Raw genomic sequence first — 17846 nt, 5'->3', positions numbered from 1 at the left:
AACAAAATGCATCCACCTCACACACATCCCACCGAAAAAAGATCAAATAAAAGCCGAAACAAGACCAGGGCTTAGCCTTTCTAGAGACAAAAATACTGGACAGCCTGTATTTTTACTACTAACTTCACTTGAGCTTGCAGTGGTAGTTGATATAATTATCTTTTTTTCCTCTGTAATATCAGCAAATTGCAATGTCTAACAGGTTAATGTTTCAAAGTCATAGTTATTAATATTAAATAAGAAGTTAGACTTGCTACTGTGAGACTATCATCACCACTGGAAATTGCATTATTTCATATTCAGCTATTAACTACATATTCAGTGAATGTTTAAAGAGATGTAGGGCTGCTTTCAATAGCTAGCAATATTTATTGTTGTGTGAGCACAACTAATTTTTCAAAGGCCCCATAGATGATCTCTAAAACAACATTTAGAGCTCTATTCATCAGAAATATAGACTAATGCTCTGTTTATCTAGCAAAAAGATTGTGGAGCTCCCCTCAAGGTACTAAACCTTTTACAGGAGAAAAATGTTGCATTTTCCTGCACTGTAGATTTTACTGAAAGATACCAGAAAATTGCATTTGTATGTTAGAACACCAATGTATTTTGATATAAATTCTTATGACATTTCAAATGGGAATTTTTAAGACAGGAGACATCCTGCTTCCTTATTTGCATATCCTTCTGACCCCTCCCCTTCCTTCCTTGCTGAAGAACAGGAGTTTCATACACATCATGTTAGTGGAGAGAAAAGGCACAGTTATAGGGACCCCAGGACACCAATATTAGCAAACGTATTTGGGAGTGTTTTCAGTTCTACAGTTTACATTCTAGCACTCAAAACTCAGGGGCAAGTTTTAACATAAGTGGCATTTAATCATACTGACTACTGATAGGGTTTTTATCTTAAACTAGTCAAGGTAAACCACAGGCATTTTGGGTTATGTGCAAAAATTGAGGAAAACAGTGATTCAGTTTTGTTTTAGAGCATGTTTCCTAAGCATAAATTTATCTTCCTAATTATGTTAATTAAGTGTTAAATTTTGTTTGCATTCCTCGAGAATGTATTTCCTTAGAGATAAAAGCAATCCAGATGTATATCTACATGTTAGGCAGAATCCAATCAATGACTTTAAAATTTCCTTGGATAATTCATAAAATGAGTGATTCAAATATAGGTAAATGACAGTGTATTACAGTGATGATCTTATATTTTTCAGAAAAAAAATTTAAAGCAAATTCCTCTTACTTTTTTTCCTGTATATTGTAATGACCAGCTTTTGCCATTTCATTGTTACTGAGATCTATTTTTAGAATAAAATTTTGTTCTCCAAGAAAAAAACAAAAGAAGGGGTATAAAAAACCCCACTGAAAATAGCTCTCAGGCCTGTTTTTAATCAGCTGCTAACGAGTCCTAGGAAGTTAGCGGGACATTGTTACCTCTGAGGCAGCAACGTCATCACAATTAGACTAAAGGATTAGTGAAGTTCCAGAGGAGAATTTCCATCACTCCTGGCAGCAATGGCTTCAGAAAAAGACACTTGTCCTATCTCACCTAAACTGGCCAACAACTGCTCAGATGAGAAGTCACAGAAGCCTGATAATAAGTGAGTGCTGAAGGGGCTTGGGGCTTGGGGTTTGTTTTGTTTGTTTGTTTGTTTGTTTTCTGAGGACAATGATTTTGTGCTTCCCCCTGGAATCTATGTAGAAAGCTTTATGTTCCAGAGGGGGAAATGTGTGTGCAGGGAAAGTCTGACTCGAGTGTAGAGCATGTACTAAATTCAGAAGCTAAATTAGTTACCTTTTTATTTATTTATTTTTTTGTAACTGGCCAGAGATTCCCTTAGGCAATGGGCAGGACGGAGGCAAATCATGGTGCTCTGTCTTCTCCCTGAAAATCAGGTTAGATTGAACATGGTGAGCAAATTGTAAAGGAAAGCAAGCAGTTGGAGGTACAGACGCCCATGCCTGACTCCTGATCTTGGTGATATTTAGGGATTTAATGGGTTGGTTATCTACCAGGTGACCTCAAACAATGGCACCTCTCTGTGCTGCAGATGAGAGGGTCCTCACCTCATGGACAGGATTCAACTGCAATCCATCCCCTAGAGCACAGGTGGCAAACACAAGGCCCGTGGGCCGAACCCAGCCCTCCACCTTGTTTTATCCGGCCTGGCACCTAGTTTCTACCCGGCGGCCGCACCCAGCTCCTTGCCCCTGGTTAAGGAGCAGTTACATTGTACAGTCCTAAAATTACATTCAGCCCTTTGAAGGCAACAGCAAGGCTGATGTGGTCCCCCATGAAAATGAGTTTGGCACCCTGCCTTAGAATGATGCTAAAATGATTGTAACTCACAAAATATCCTTTTCTCCTTGCCTTCCTAATCTTCAGGAGTGGTGAGGTTCATTTGCCACGATTTTCATTAAAGCAAGGGATGATCCCAAGACGTTACACTATGCCTTGGAAAGAAAATATGGAATTCAGGAGTGTGAATCTGAAGGTATTTTCCTATAAATATTTATAATAAAAAATACTGTGCTATTTAATATAATAAATGGACATAAGTATACAAAGGCTATTTTAAAACTTTTGTTGTATTTTTCCAGCTTTATCAAGGAATGATGGGCAAATGTTAGTATATACATTTAAAGTGTACAATGGGGGATTTGATGTGCAATGTGGAGTGATTACCGGGACCTTGTAACGAACACATCCATCACCTCACACAGTTAACTCTCCTTTTTCTTTTGGTTGGTGAGGATGCTTAAGATCTACTCTTAGCAACTTTCCAGTACGTGATACCATATTATTAATTGTAGTCACCTTGCTGAATATTAGATCCTCAGAACTTACTCTTCTTATAACTGAAAATGTGTACCCTTTTACCTATATCTCCTCATTTCTAAGCTCCTCCCAGGTCCTGTCAAACACCATTCTAATCTCTGATAAAAATATTTGATGCACTTACACATGAACTTGCAAACAAAGGTTAATTATCAATATCTAGTCAAATAACCCAACTACAATCCTAAAATTAGACACACCAAAAGATTTCAAAACTACGTCAACCTGTTTCTCCACACAATTAAGAAGCTCATCAGAAGTAGGGCCCATTAATATTAAAGCTACAGTACAGAGCATGTATTTTTAACGTTGGACTGCATATTTAGGTTGAGAGCTATGGGAACAGTCGGGCTAGATTTACAGATAAGAGTCATTGCCCAATCCATGCTCCTATTCAGTCAGTAGTTCAAAACATTTTCCAAATTCAAATTGACCATTCACTTGTTAAAAGGTAAATTGTTTCTTTAAAGGAGAAAAGTATAATCAGACTTCAAGGGGAGATTCCAAGTGTGACTATTCCTAGAAAGAGATGCGCATCACTAATTTGCAAGTTTTAATAGATAAGCAGTTAATGTTGAATAAGAATATATTTTGCCAAGACAGAGATGATATTACAAAATATAACTATTACCTGATGTAAAAATACATGTCCTAAAAATAGGGCTCATTATTTTCTTATAAAATGTACATACACAATGTAGTGAAGCTGCTATTTACCCTGAGATGATGATTTTATATATATTTTATGTGATATTTTGATAACAAAGAGAAAACTAAGGAAATCAAGACTCAAATAACAGACTTACACATCAAATTTATATGATTATTAAGACTTTCTACAGTCTTAACATTGGGCTGTATTTCATGTAACTTGGTGGCTTACTGAGTCATTTTCAATGTCCTAACTCACTCTAGCCTGTGACAACATCAGTACTGATTTCATCTTTTCCGTTACTAGAACCACAGAGTGTGAACTTTGAGTGGGAGTCAATAATGAAGAACAGTTTTGAATGCATCGAACCATTTTTTGTTCTTGAACTCACTCTTTATAATTCAGCACAATTTTTCATAGCTATTTCACATTTACAGTTTAGTTAACAATTTTCCTAACAATTTGTTAAATGTAATTAGTCACCAGCATTCAGGACATCCTACAGAGTAAAAGTGAGAATAAGAATTAAATGAAGTGAATATACACTGAGTAATGCTAGCTGTGCTTTCCTTCTTCTATTTGCTTTCACCATTTTTCCTGCAAAAGATGATATAACTGTCTAACGACGGAGAAAGGAAAGCACAGCGCCCCAGAGACGGGGCCCCAGCCCACGGCTGGGCCCGAGGGCTGTTCAGCAGCACTGAAGGCTCAGACAGACGTGTGCGCTGAAGACAACAACCTCAAGTGGTTTATCCAGCTGCCAGGCAGTTGCAGCAACGTGCTTTATATTGAACGTACTTAACCATTGGCAACGCTTTTTTCACACCCATGTAATATTTTATTCAGAAATCAGAGAATCCTTTAAGAATTTCTATTTTATTTTTGAGGAAGTGTTATGGGATGACTTGTACAAGGTCACATAGTAGTGAAGTTCAAGTTCAACAATCTGACTCCAGGTTTCTCTCTCTTTTTTTGAGTTCATAATATGCCTTTATTCTTTAACTTATAAGCATTTAATATGTCCTTCAAAAGGACATATAATTGGTGACAGCTTTTCTCAGACACTTCTCTCATGTCCAAGAGGAGTGTTCTTGGCTCCATACACAGAAGGGAGAAGGGGATGGTTTGGGTTTTTAAATTTTTATTTTATTTTATTTTAGAGAGCGGGGAAGAGAGACAGAAAGAGAGGGAGAGAAATGTGGATATGAGAGAGAAACACCAACTGGCCACCTTCCAGGGGACACCACCAACTGGGCCCACCGGAAACCCAGACCTGGGCCCTACTGGTGACCTTTACCTTTGCTGAGGGCACCCAACCAGCTGAGCTGCACAGGCCAGGGCAGGAGCGGATGATTTTAACTGCTGACATCCTTCTGCAGTTCCATTATTGCATAAAGCTTCCTAGTTGGCTGTTCTTCCAGATGCTGTCTTCTGATGGATATAATAGCTGACAGCTTGGTATTTACACGTTGCACACAATGCCTCTACTTCGTTCATAAACTCTCAGAGGCTCCTGTAGCAACACCCACATTCTGTAATGGCAGGCTGTGGTCGCATCATCCATTAAATGAGCACAGGGAAGCAAAAATACTGAGTCTGAGGCTGCCCCCCACGGACTCGGTTGGTAAACCTGAAGCTGATCTCCGCCTCAAAGCATCGTTCTGCCAGCACCTGGCCCTACTCTCACAAGCCACTGCATTTGTGGCGCTATAAAGGTTTTAATAGCCCGGACACCTGTGGATGCAGACGCCACCACCCGGCCATCGTGATGCTCCACAAGCGCTTTTGAGTGGCGCTGAGTCCTGACACCCAGCCGCCTGGGCCCGAGCTCCGGGGAGGGCCACGCTGCCCCCGGCCCCGCCCTTTCCTGGCCACAGCTAAGCGCTCCCTACCCTGGGGTCCGGCAGGTGACCTCTGGGGCAATGCTTTTGTTTCCCAGAGGGTCTGCTTCAGGCGCCACCTTTGGCTTGGAACTGGTTGAGAGTGCGACAGCCCCACGCCCGGGATTCCCACACACCTGCGGCAACTCGCAGCACTGTGGCTGAACTGCTGGGACCAGAGGGTGGGGGCCAGAGGGTCGTGGGCAACACCCAGGGGAAGCGCTGCCTCTGTGCTCACCCGAGACCCCCAGGGCTCTCTGGCTGCGGCCAGGTTACCTGCTGCTGCAGGTGTGTCTTTAGAGCCTGCCTCGAACGCTGCTCATGCTGGTGGTTGGGAGACACCTGCTAAGGAACCTTGATTTTGAAGATGGGATGTTCCTCTGTCCCCTAGACTTTCTTTCTCGACAGGGACAGTTAGAAAAACTGTTGGGCAACTGACATCTTAATCTAATAAAGGGATGTTCAGGGTCAAACACAGCAGGGGTTTGGTTTATTTGTGTTTTCTCTCAGCACGCCCAAGCCTGTGGGATCCATGCTGGCCCTTTGGAAGACTCGCTGTTTCTGAATCACAGTGAAAGGCTCTGTCATGGGGAAGACCGAAGAGTGGTCTTAAAGAAAGGCCCGTCGAAAATAAAAATCGCAGATATGCCTATGCATTCGCCTCTCTCCAGATACCAAAGCACCATGATTTCCCATGGCTTCAGGAGACGGCTGGTTTGAGGGGAGAAGAATAAAGCGAAGCATTGCACTTGTGTGTGGGTGCTCTCTCTCAGGAATGTTTGAGTCCACTGAACATTTACATTTCACCTACAGGCTCAGTTTAAAGGCTATAAGTCGACTGCATACTGTTTACATTATAAAAGCTTTAGAAAGGAAATAGGCTCAGAACATCTGAGATGAAGTCGGGGAGCAGAAAACCTTTCTCATTGAAATTTGTTTCACAGCAAATAGCTAAGGAAGGGCAGACCGGTCCAGTCCTCCCATCCGATCTCATCTCACTCTGTTTCTCCCCTCCCTCCAACGTTATCACTCACACCCTCCAACGCTCACTGCGAAGTGAGCCAGACGGGATGTGAAATTATTTTAGCCACTTTTCTGACTGTCCCCAAAAGCTTCTTTCTAACAGCCCCTGCCCTGCCTCCCCACTGCCACCGCAGCCCCCAGGCCTCTGGACATTGGTAACTAATCAACATGGTAATTTAAAGTGTTTGGCAAGCTTCTCTCTGTCTCTTTCCCTGACCATGCCTAGCGGTTATCTCACAAACTGGGGCTGAGCAGAAGGGGATGCCCCACCTCTTGGCCATACCTGCTTGGAACTTAGACTCAGAAGCGCATAGCTGGGAGTCGGGATGAGAATTATTGATACCCTGGTCCTCCTGGGAAGATAGCCCTCCAGTTGGAAGCCGAGGGGAGAGGAGCCCTGTGTGCTTGGCTGCATCAGTCTGGAGGGGTGTTTCCTCTGGGGACTGGGAGCAGAGAGGGCGGGAGTGGGTTCAAACACCTCAGTGTTCACTGACCTTTAGTAAATTTTCTCAAACATTTCTTCATTTGCTGTATGCACCCGGGACCATTTCCAGAGACTTTATATGGTTGTCTTTTTATAAGGGGAGACCCCCCCCCAAAAAAAATTGGCACTATCTTCTGGAGTGTAGGCCCCTTGCATTACAGGCTTCCCTGCTAGATAAGTGTTCTAGGAACCTGTCTGTATCAGTGTACCAGCTGGCCTTGTGAGAGGCTGCATTTGGCTTCAGTGGATTTTTTTGTGAAAACTCCTTCAATTCATTTGCCTAATTCGTGGTGGGTGATTTCCAAGTGCACCTGCCCACACTGTTCTGAGTGTTCAGCACCTTTTGAACAAAAATGCCATGACCCTGTGCCCCATCCACCTTATTCACCAGATCTTGCCCTGAATGACTTTTTTGTACCCCCCGACCCTAATGAGAGAAGCCCACAAAGGGAAACATTTTGCCGATGTGGAAGAGGTGAAACAAAAAACGGCAGAAGCAGTATAAGGCATCAAAATCCAAGAGTTCAAAAATTGTTTTGAACAGTGGGAAAGAAGTCTCAGTAGGTGTGTTGCATCAAATGGAGAGTACTTTGAAGGTGACTAAAGTTCAAACATCTTAAGAATAAAGACAATTTTTTATAAATAAATTCCCTTTTTTTGCCCCCCCTCGCCCCCCACGCCTTGTATAATTGTCACTAGTTTTTCTGGAGAGCAGGTGTGTGTGCAGAGTGCCTGGCACTGTTGGGCTGGAGGTGGAGCTCCAGCCTTGCACTTTAACTAGTTCTAACGAATCCCACGGTCCTTCAGTGCTGAGTTCTCTAAAAGACATCCCAGTCAGGAGACTCAGAAGAGGTGCTGAGTCTCCTGAAATCCTGTCTCCTAGAGAAATCCTGTCTCTCCCTCTGACAAGTGCTGGACCCTCATTAAAAGAGTGTAAGGAAGAAAAATAGTGAAATATAATTTATATATTTATGTCATTCTATCACTTAATTCACTCCAGATTTGAGAAATAGCTGCGAATACCCTGCAAAAGGGCTATTTCATACATTTGAATTAGGAAATAAAAAGCAGGCCATGCTGAATTTCTAAAAGCTCTTTAGGGTAAGTCAAAGACTTTTATTTCCAGATGGTTACCAGACCGATTGTGATCACGTCATAAGAAATATAAACGTCCCCTCCTATGCTGTCCACCTGAAACTAATATAATGTTCTATGTCAACTAAAGAAGAAAGGTCTTTATTTCCTATAATCCCCTCTTTACCTCTAAAGTAGACCTGAGACGATGAACGAACCCATCTCTCCTCGAGAGTAAACATTGACAGGACTCTGTTTCTGTTAAGTATTCCTCCATTGTTTTCTCTTCCATCAAAAACAAATGGTTGGTAATGAGAACATTTTCAGCAAGGTCTTCAATTTATAATTTAAGATACTTCTTTATGTTTATTTCACTTCATTAGAATTTAAAATCCCAGGTGAAGCCTGAGGCTTCACAGAGATGAACAGGAACGCTGCAGGACAGAGTTCAGGGGCTAAGCTCTCTGCAGGGGCGCCTTGAACTCTGGAAGCTCATCTGAGTAGGGTCTTGATGCATCCCTAGGACTAAAATGTCTTGCCCTGGCTGGTAGCTCAGTTGGTTAGAACATCGTCCCAATACACCAAGGTTGTGGGTTTGATCCCTGGTCAGGGCACATGCAAGAATCAGCCAATAAATGCATAGTAAGTGGAACAAAAAACTGATGTCTCTCTCACTCTCAAAAAAAAAAGGAATAAGATAAAGATCTCAAACAAAGAATTGAACTGAACAATGTGCAGTGCTTGGTTCTTGCCTCATGGAAACATCTGAACACATTGTTCACATCCAATTGTGTTAACCCATTCACCTTCTGGGAGGCCTGACTCGGTAACAGTCTCATAGCCCTACCACAGAGATTGTTCTGTCCTCCTACTTAATTTTTTCTTTTCCATGATCCCCAAGTTACTTCTGAAATATCTTTCAGTTTATCCCCTAATTTCTGTCTCTTAAAGGTAAACTCTTTTTGGCTTCCTCCTTTCAAAGCCCTCCTCCTGCACCCACCGTGGGTTAGTTTGAGACTGTTAATGTCCTCTCGAGAGAGAGCGGAATATTGTGCTGCATTTAACCCAGGTGGATCGGTCACAGTGATTGTGAAATCTCTGAGATTTCTACAGTCTAAAATGCCAATGGATATATTTTTTCTAAAGAGAGTATCAGCAATTATATTTGACCATTGCTAATTAGCTTCCTGGCAGGCGGAGGGGCCTCCAGAGCCGGTGTGTAGGTGCAGCCGGCACAGGGAGCCTGGCCAAGCAGGGGAGCAACGGCTGCAACGGCTGCAATGGAGCCAACACTCCCCTCACCACCAAGTGGGTGCATCTCAGTACGGTAACTGGGGCCCTTGGTGATACGCAGTTCAGTATAAGATACTCACTGAAATTTCTCTGGCTTGTGAATGATTTACATTTAGAAGCCTGCTATCAGAAAATAGCTTTTTGTTCTTTTAAGTTGAAAGGTCAGGATTTACCCAGTTTTATGGATGAAAAAGAATTTATATAACCAGAAAACAATGCTAGAATCAGTGCATCCAAATGTATACAGTTTTTTTCCGAACAGTAGAATTATGAGATTCCTCGCTACATCCTTGTACCTTTACACAGTATCTACAGCAAACAAGTTATACCATGAGAAAAGAAGGAACACTTTTGCTCTTGCACACGCTGCTCCCCGTGTGTGAAATGCACTCCTCTCTCCGTTCTGCTTGACAGGGTTCCAGAGCCAATATGAGACTTACTTCATATTCTATTTTCTCTGTTACCAACTCTCTCCATTCTTTTTCCAAGCTGCCTCTCTGCTTATGGCTTCTGCTTCTTGACCACAAGAGGTCTCTGTTGCATTGTTCAAAGAAAAAAAAATAAGCTTCTGTGTGTGTAAAATGTTTTATCTGCTCTTTTTTAAATAAGTGGAAACTTTGTCTCTACCTGTTAGAGATATTGTAATATTATGGAAGTTAAAAGTAAACATTCTTCAATGCCTCTGTAACTAACAAATGTTCAAATAGAATATTTTGTCAACAAAGGGGAGCTTAAACCTTTTGGACTACCGCCATTAGTACCTAGCACTTCACTGAGCCCGTAGGGAATTTCATCTGATACTTAAAAACTTGAACGTGAAAAAGAGGAAACAAGAGTGAGCATCTGGGGACGAATTAAAAACCATCATTAAAGTGCTTCAGGGAGCCCGGACTTGGGATTTAGGCTGAGCTGGGTACAAAGTCTGACTCCACTACCTACTGCGTGGCTTCAAGCAAGCTCCAACTTCCTATGCCTCTCCTCCAGCTTTGGTCTGGAAAATGGGGCTACTAATAGCAAATCCATGGAGTAGTTGTTAATAGCCTATCGGACAACATCTAAAGTGCTCAGCATGACACCGAATACAATGCACCTGTTAGTAGGCCTGTGGATAGGCATTTGGAGTGGGTTGTCAGTCATATTTTAGTTATACCACGGCATAGTTGCAAAGTAGCATTTTTCCAAGAGGAAGAAGACCGTAAATGGAGAAAATAGGAAGTCCTCCAAAATGGCAAGAGAGACCTTTTCATCCACCATCTTGGTTTCAAATATCATTGCTAAGAGAAAACCCCAAATACACGTCTCCAATGTCTTTCACGGGCTAGAATTTCTACTCCAAGCTACATGTTTCAAATAACTACCTCACCACGAATCTCCATTTCCTCAGATGAGTTCCTTGTCTTCCCCACTCTTTTCTTCTGTTCAGGTCTACTCTTTCCTTCTGAGTTACCGATTCCTAAACTTTATCTAATATTGATAAACATCATCAGTTAATAAGGTTCCCACGCTCTCAGTTGCTTTGGGCCCCAGAAATTACTTTAGACTCCTTGTGCTCCCCTCACCCCCAGAGCCATCCAGTCACCTCTCTTTCTTGTATGTACGTGGTGGCAACTTGAGCAGCTGTCCCCGCTTTCCTTCTCTGTGAGGAGCGGCTCTCCCTGCACCTAGTGTCCTGCAGTGGCCTCCTAATGTGTGCTCTGTGCCCTCCCTCTCCTTTCCCAGAAACATGTGACGATATCTCAGTCAACCCTGCCTCCTGGTACTAGAGAAATCTTGCTAAATATCCTGTGGTCCCCTCATCCTCCTGCTCAAAATTATTCATAAAAAGTTCTGCAGATAGATGGTGGTGAGGGCTGCACAACAATGTGAATGTACTCAACGCCACTTCGGTTAAAAAGGTGTAAAGCCTTGGCTGGTGTGGCTGAGTGAATTGAGTGCTGGCCTGCAGACCAGAAGGTTGTGGGTTCGATTCCCAGTCAGGGCACATGCCAACTCCCCAGTTGGGGGTGTGAGAGAGGCAACCAATCACTATTTCTGTCCCTCTCTTTCTCCCTCCTTTCCCCTCTTTCTAAAAAATAAATAAAATCTTTCAAGAAATAAAAAGTATTTAAAAGGTAAGTTTTATGTTATACATATTTTAACACATACAAAACCCATTTATGATCCAAACTCCCAAAAGTATAAATAAATAAATAAATAAATAAATAAACAAATATTTAAAACAAACAAAAAATACCAAAATGACCCAAACCACAGGGCATAAGGTTATATATGCCACCATCTGAGCCCAGTCAGTCTTTACTACTACAGCATCCGGCACACTGGACAGTGAACGGATGAACAAATGGTCGCCTTACTGCCCACGACCCGTGTCCGACCACCCCACACACTTCACTCACACTCCTTTCTGTGAGGTTGTTTTTCTCCCAAGCCACCAGACATACAATAACCGGGGACTGGACCTGCAACCCAGGCCCATGCCCTGACTGGGAATTGAACCTGCAACCTTTCAGCTTGGGGGACAATGCCCAACCAACTGAGTCACACCAGCCAGGGCTCGGTGGCAATTTCTATCGCTATTCTGCCTATGAAAATCCCCTGAAGAATGAGACCAAGCCGTAATCTTCTTGGCATTTCCCCTAGATTTTACCTCAGTGCTGTGCAGAGCGCAGGTCTACAATGAGGGGAGCAGGAGAGCAAAACCAGGATGCTGAGAGCTCTGCACTGTGCCTGGCCTGGTGTGCTCGACCCCACCAGCTCCTGCAACAATTCACAGGGCTTTTCTGCTTGGGTGCAACACATTTAATTTTGCCAGGGTTTGGAAATATCAGTTTTCCTGATATTTCAGTTTTGGAATATCAGGAAAACTGATATTTGGAAATATCAGTTTTCTTTATATTATTAACCACTAAATTTCAAGCAATGAAAATTTATGTTAACTGTGGGACAAAAATGTAGAGGATTCGGAATCTCTCTTCGATTCCCATAACAACCTGTAGGAAAGGAATATTCTGTATTTGTAATTCCACTTATTTATTGGGTGTCCTGGCAGCTTTTTGCTATTGGGTGCTCTTAAGGACAGAATTTCAAAAATAATGAATTGATCTTAATGAAATTGTACATGCTCAAGCACTATTATTTTCTGACTGAATTATTGCTGAGCAATATTCTACTTTCCAGTGAAGTAACAGAAGTAACATTTTCATTATAAAGATATACTTCATGGTCAAAGATGTGCCTGGATTAACAGTGAACTGTGGACTTAGCCAGAGGAGAAAAGAAGGCCTTTTTTTCACTGGAGAAAAATTTAACTCTTAAACAACAAGAAGACAAAACCACACACACACACACACACACACACACACACACAAAGCTTTGACCACATCTAAGCACTGGGCCTCTTGTTTAGTATAAATGTAAAGTCTTTATTTCAGGAAACAGCATTTTCTCACAAAGACCTTAAAATATTCCAATCAGTTATCACACTTTAAATCTGTGGCATTGAAACGATGTATCAAGTGCAGTGAAATGGACTTGCTTTTTTTTTTTTTTTTGCAGACATCTACTTTAAGCCATAATGACTGGGGGCTACAGGACAGGTGGCAACTGAATATGCATGGAGAGCAGCAAGACTGGGTGTGCTGGGGCCTTTTCTTCATGCCTTCACTGAATATGCATGGAGAGCAGCAAGACTGGGTGTGCTGGGGCCTTTTCTTCATGCCTTCACATTCATGCATGCGCTCCTGTTCTCGTATACCAAACCTTTATTGACTGTACGCATCCATTAGGTGCCCAATGTTCAATTTGGGGGGCTACCATTAAGTTTACTGTTTAATTCTTATAGAACTTTGGTCTATGGTAGTGCTCAAAATTTAGTGTTCATAAGAATAGTCCAAACATTTTATTAAAACACAGATTTACAGGCCTCATCTCCAGAGATTCTGGTTCAGCAGTTCTGGGACTGGGCCCAAGAATTTGCATTTTTAGCAAGCTATGTGCGGACCCCAGTCTAAGGAGGGCCACGTGTGTTGAGGGGAGTGCTGCTACGCAAGACGCCCACCGTAGGCGGCACTGCCTTCCACGTGATAGTTTGTCCGAAGGTAAGTGGAGCCACAGCACACAGCCGGTACAGATTCTGACGACTGGACGACAAGGTAAGTGGTGTCCGCTTTCTGTAAGTAGTGTGGATGTCATCACCACTTCACTAGTTCAGGCTGCTTCTCACTAGTGTCGGTTCTGATGGATGAGTGTTCGTGCTCCACTGTGTGTTGATTACTGCGGTCACTATCTCTTCCTAAAAGTTTGCAAAGCTATCTTTTGAAAACAGAGCGATCTGGAAACTGAGGAGAACCACTCTCCATCCCAAACACAGAGTGCCGAGTCCTTAGTGCGGAACCCAGGCTGGAGTGGAGAGTGTATTCTGGGGCAAACAGAGATAACTCTGACATACAGAACTTGAAATCAGCAAAGAAGGCTTAAACTGGATGTGAAGGCACTACCCACAAAGAACAAAACTGAATTATGGACTTCGTTAACATTAGAAACTTGTTCTCATCACACGACTCCATTGAGAGAGCGGACAAGGACAGAGCCACAGACCGGCAGAAAACACATGAAATACCGGAGTCCAAAGACTTCCATTCAGCACGTACAATGAGCTCCTTCAAAACAGTGAGGAAAGATGAGTTAGCGGAGGAAAGTTTTAGCTTCTTTCATCTACCCTCCTGGGTTCTTCCTCTGGAGCCCGGTAAGTCAGACTCATGAAAGGCAGATGAACACGTGAAAGCAAACAGAAGTTTACTAACTCGTGTATCGTGGGTACAGACAGGGTGACTCCGTGATAAATAACTCAAAATGGTGGTTAAAACTTGGGCTTATGCAGCATCTTCACAGAAGAGTGATCCTTTGATAGAGAACTGACAAGACGAATGAAAGAACTTCGAGCTTCTACAGGCTGCACATTGTGGGGAGGCAACTGCGTGGAGGAACTAGTGGCGGATACGGGCGAGTCTAAGCAGGGTTTGTACACAGATTCCCCTGGACTGAAAAGGGCCTCGAGCTGTCCTCCCGGGTAGAGAGGGCAGATGGGGGCACCTTTGCACACGTATCTTGGCTTGAGAAGACTCTTGATTCCTCTCCATTGCCTTCGGCTCAAAATAATCCCTATGCCAAAGTGGCATATTCTGTGAGGGCATGTTACCCTGCACTAGCAATTTGATTGTTTTTTTAATATTTTATTTATTTATCTTTTTAGAGGGGAAGGGAAGGAGAGAGGAAAGAAACATCAATGTATGGTTGCTTCTCATGCATCCCCTGCAGGGAACTGGCTCCTGCCGGAAAGTGGCCTGCAACCCAGGCATGTGCCCTGACTGGGAATTGAACCGCGATTGTGTGGTTCGCAGGCCTGCGCTCAATTCACTGAGCTACACCAGCCGGGGCCGCAATTTGATTTTAAAAACAGACAAAAGAGAGTCCCCTCGGCTCTCTGACAGCATGAGGAGAAGGCATGATGTTCATTCTCTCTGCAGACTTCCTGTTGCCTGCGGCACAGCTTGGGCAGCTCTCTCTCTCTCTCTCTCATACACACACACACACACACACACACACACACACACACACACGGTATCCCAAGGACAGATGAGCAATAATTCTCAGAGATGAAGCAGTTCGAATCCAAAACACAGGGGACGAACTCTTTTTCTAAAGGCAAACATAACTTCTTAGATGACTCTTGCCCACAAGAAAGTAATTTAGGCTCCCTAGACCTTTGCATCCCCAAGAACATTCTTTGAGATGCTTTCCTTGACAAAACAATACAAAAAAAAGCCATTTATACCTAGTCTCTCTCACCAGTAGCATAGAGAATGAACAGAGGATTTGCAACCACAGGTTTTTACCTAAACATCACCAGAAAGAGAAAAATATGTTGTTCTCTGTCCAGTCTAACTCCATGCAGAATCATTAGGATTCTAAAAATCTTCTCTCACACACACACATTTTCTTTTCTTTTAATGCTTTTACATTTTGACATAATTTAAGACTCACCGGAAGTTGTAAAAGTAGTATGGAGTGTTCCCACCTACCCTTTAACCAGATTTCCAAATGGTATTTTCCATAACTATAGTAAAGTATCGAAACCAGGAAAATGGTTTTGGCAAAATACTATTAATTCAGCTACAGAGGTATAGAATTTTTTTAAATTTCATCAGTTTTTACATGCATTCTTGTTTTGGTCTTTGGCGTAGAGTTCTATGACATTTGATCACAAGTATAGATTCAGCTAATCATCACCACCACCAGCCTGCCGAATACTTGGTCACCCCGAAGCGCTGTCTTGTGTTGGCCCTGGACCATCACAGCCGCCCCTGCATCTGCTTCCACTGCTCCATGCCCACCAGTAGGATCCTGTCACTTCACAGATGTCCTGTTAAACAGAATCACATAGCACACTAACTTTTAAAATGACTTTTCTCGCTTGGGGTAATGCCTTTGCAGTCCACCCAGTTTGTTGCATGTCTTCATAGTCCATTCCTTTTTAGTGCTGAATAGCATTTATTGTGTGGCTGCACCACAAGTTGTTTCTCTACTCGCCGGCGGACGGCCATTGAGCTTGTGTGTCGGAAGGTCCCCAAACCACCTCCAGGTTCAGTAATTCACTAGGGGGACGCCCACGACTCAGCACACACAGTGTGGGGCCAAAGGAGTTCACAGTTACTAGAACGCAAAACACAAAATTTATTCTCTTATTATTGTTATTCATTAATTATTGTATTATTTTCCATGCAAACAACTGTAAACCTACTTTCACTTCCCCACTCCCATGGTCATACTCATAGCTATGATTTATTACAACAAAATGATACACAGCTAATTGAGTAAAGGGAAGAGGCACACAGGTGCAGTCCAGGGGACAGCTGGTACAAGTTCCCAAGAGTCCTCTCTCGGCAGAGTCATACGGGACATGCTTAATTCGCCCAGCCGTGAGTCATGAGTGTGACCACTCCATTCTCTGTATTCTTTCTCTGATCTGGGCGATAAACTTAGCTGAGGGACTTCTTTGTGAGTACCCCCAGGTCCATTGCCATCCTGATACTGGAAGACAAAGACCATAGCCGCATTATAGTTTTCTCAAGTGATGTCATGTGCATATTAGCCTAAGTGATTCCTAGGTAACCAGTCCTTGCCAGGTGCCACTTTTCAGAAGGGAGAGCAGCCTGAGAGGTTAAAGGAGTCAGGCGAATTCCAGGACGAATTGGACGGCGGGTAAGATGTGAGCATATGAGCGGAGATCGGGTGCGTTCCAGGTGGTGTGGCCATAGACAGGGGTGAGCGTGTGAGGCCTGGAGAGAAGAAAGCAAGTGGGGAAAGGATAAACGGGCAAAGAGGAAGGAAAGAGCAGCTGTGTTCACAGGACACGGAGACTCTCCTGGGCAGGAGAGGAGTTTTCTGTCGGAAACAAAAGAAGGTAATTTTAGCGAAAGAGATCCAGTTCATAAAGAACTTTAAATTCTCCAAACAAGTGACTGAAATAGATCATTCCTATGGACAGTTATGATAATGATGAAAATAGGGTTTGAGAAAAAATTGATCTGGCAACAGTTCAAAAGATAAATCAATGATTAAAAGATAGGCACACTTGTCTGGAATTAAATCCAGGCAAGAAGCCCCAGATTAGGGTCAAAGCCACGAGAATGGAGAATAGGGGACCCCTCAGGACAGTTTATAGTGGTGCAAATTACACGCACAAGACAGGATTGAGCACGTGGAGATGGGGTCCACCTACAGCAGAAAAGAGTTCAGTTGCACCTGGTGGTTACTTTATAAATAAGGTCAGCAGGGCACTATTAGAGAAAGCCATTTTAACCTCCAACAAAAGTTATAAAAACACTTTCCACTAGAGAGATGATAATACAAATGGAGAAAAAATCAATGCGTAGTACAGGAAGTTGCAAGAGGTACAGTGCTATTTTTCATGGTATTTTAAGGAAGTCATTTAGTGTAACTAATCTGTTTGCCCTTTCAAAGATGGTTCATTCAAGTATGGCCTGATTCAGAAAGAACAGATAAGGCACCCAAGGTCAAGATTGGACCCGCTTTGTTACCTTATAAAAATGCATGAAAGAATGCATATCTAAGTTCTGTTATATTCATATCTAAGATCTGATACATTCAGAATGAGCTATGGGCTGGTGTGTGGGTGTGTATTTTTAATGAGAGCAGGACTAGCATTCCTAATCACGTCACCAACTCAGACGTTTCCAGTGCAAATCAAATTAACACTGTAGCTGTCATTCCTCCAGTTATTACAGATAAGCAATTCCCAAAGAGAGTTATTTCTTTAGAAAACCAGTGGGCCATGGCCAGGTAGCTCAGCTGTTTAGAGCAGCATCCTGATACACTAAGCTTGCAGGGTCAATCTCCAGTCAGGGCACATGCAAGAAGCAACCAACGAATATATGAATAAATGAAACAACAATTTGTGGTTGTTTTCTCTCTCCCTCTACCTTCCTCTCTCTCTAAAACTCAACCAATTTAAACAATGTAAAGAAAAGAAAACAAGTAACTCTATCAACATGCTTTGAAGATGAAAAGTGC

The 17846-nt window shown here is 42.7% G+C and overlaps 1 protein-coding gene across 1 annotated transcript; it reads left to right on the top strand.

Annotated features, from left to right (window-relative positions):
- The first annotated feature begins 1524 nt into the window (after positions 1 to 1524).
- Positions 1525 to 6100, top strand: SPMIP10 (sperm microtubule inner protein 10). The gene is made up of 3 exons (XM_037029328.1): positions 1525 to 1610; positions 2396 to 2504; positions 5891 to 6100. The coding sequence occupies exons 1-3, from the start codon at positions 1525 to 1527 to the stop codon at positions 6098 to 6100; spliced, it is 405 nt and encodes a 134-aa protein (XP_036885223.1).
- Positions 6101 to 17846: the final 11746 nt, after the last annotated feature.

This window comes from Sturnira hondurensis, unplaced genomic scaffold (assembly GCF_014824575.4).
Source record: "Sturnira hondurensis isolate 20B ecotype Veracruz unplaced genomic scaffold, ASM1482457v3 Scaffold0001509, whole genome shotgun sequence".
Classification (NCBI taxonomy): Eukaryota; Metazoa; Chordata; class Mammalia; order Chiroptera; family Phyllostomidae; genus Sturnira; species Sturnira hondurensis.
Note: the sequence above shows the minus strand (reverse complement) of the source record. Positions and strands in the feature narration are given on the sequence as shown.

Bases quoted from the DNA above. Each gene is read 5' to 3' on its own strand.
- SPMIP10 (XM_037029328.1), top strand. From the start codon at position 1,525: ATGGCTTCAGAAAAAGACACTTGTCCTATCTCACCTAAACTGGCCAAC. The intron at 1,611-2,395 runs GTGAGTGCTGAA...CCTAATCTTCAG, and splicing joins TCACAGAAGCCTGATAATAA to GAGTGGTGAGGTTCATTTGC. The intron at 2,505-5,890 runs GTATTTTCCTAT...GTTTTCTCTCAG, and splicing joins TCAGGAGTGTGAATCTGAAG to CACGCCCAAGCCTGTGGGAT.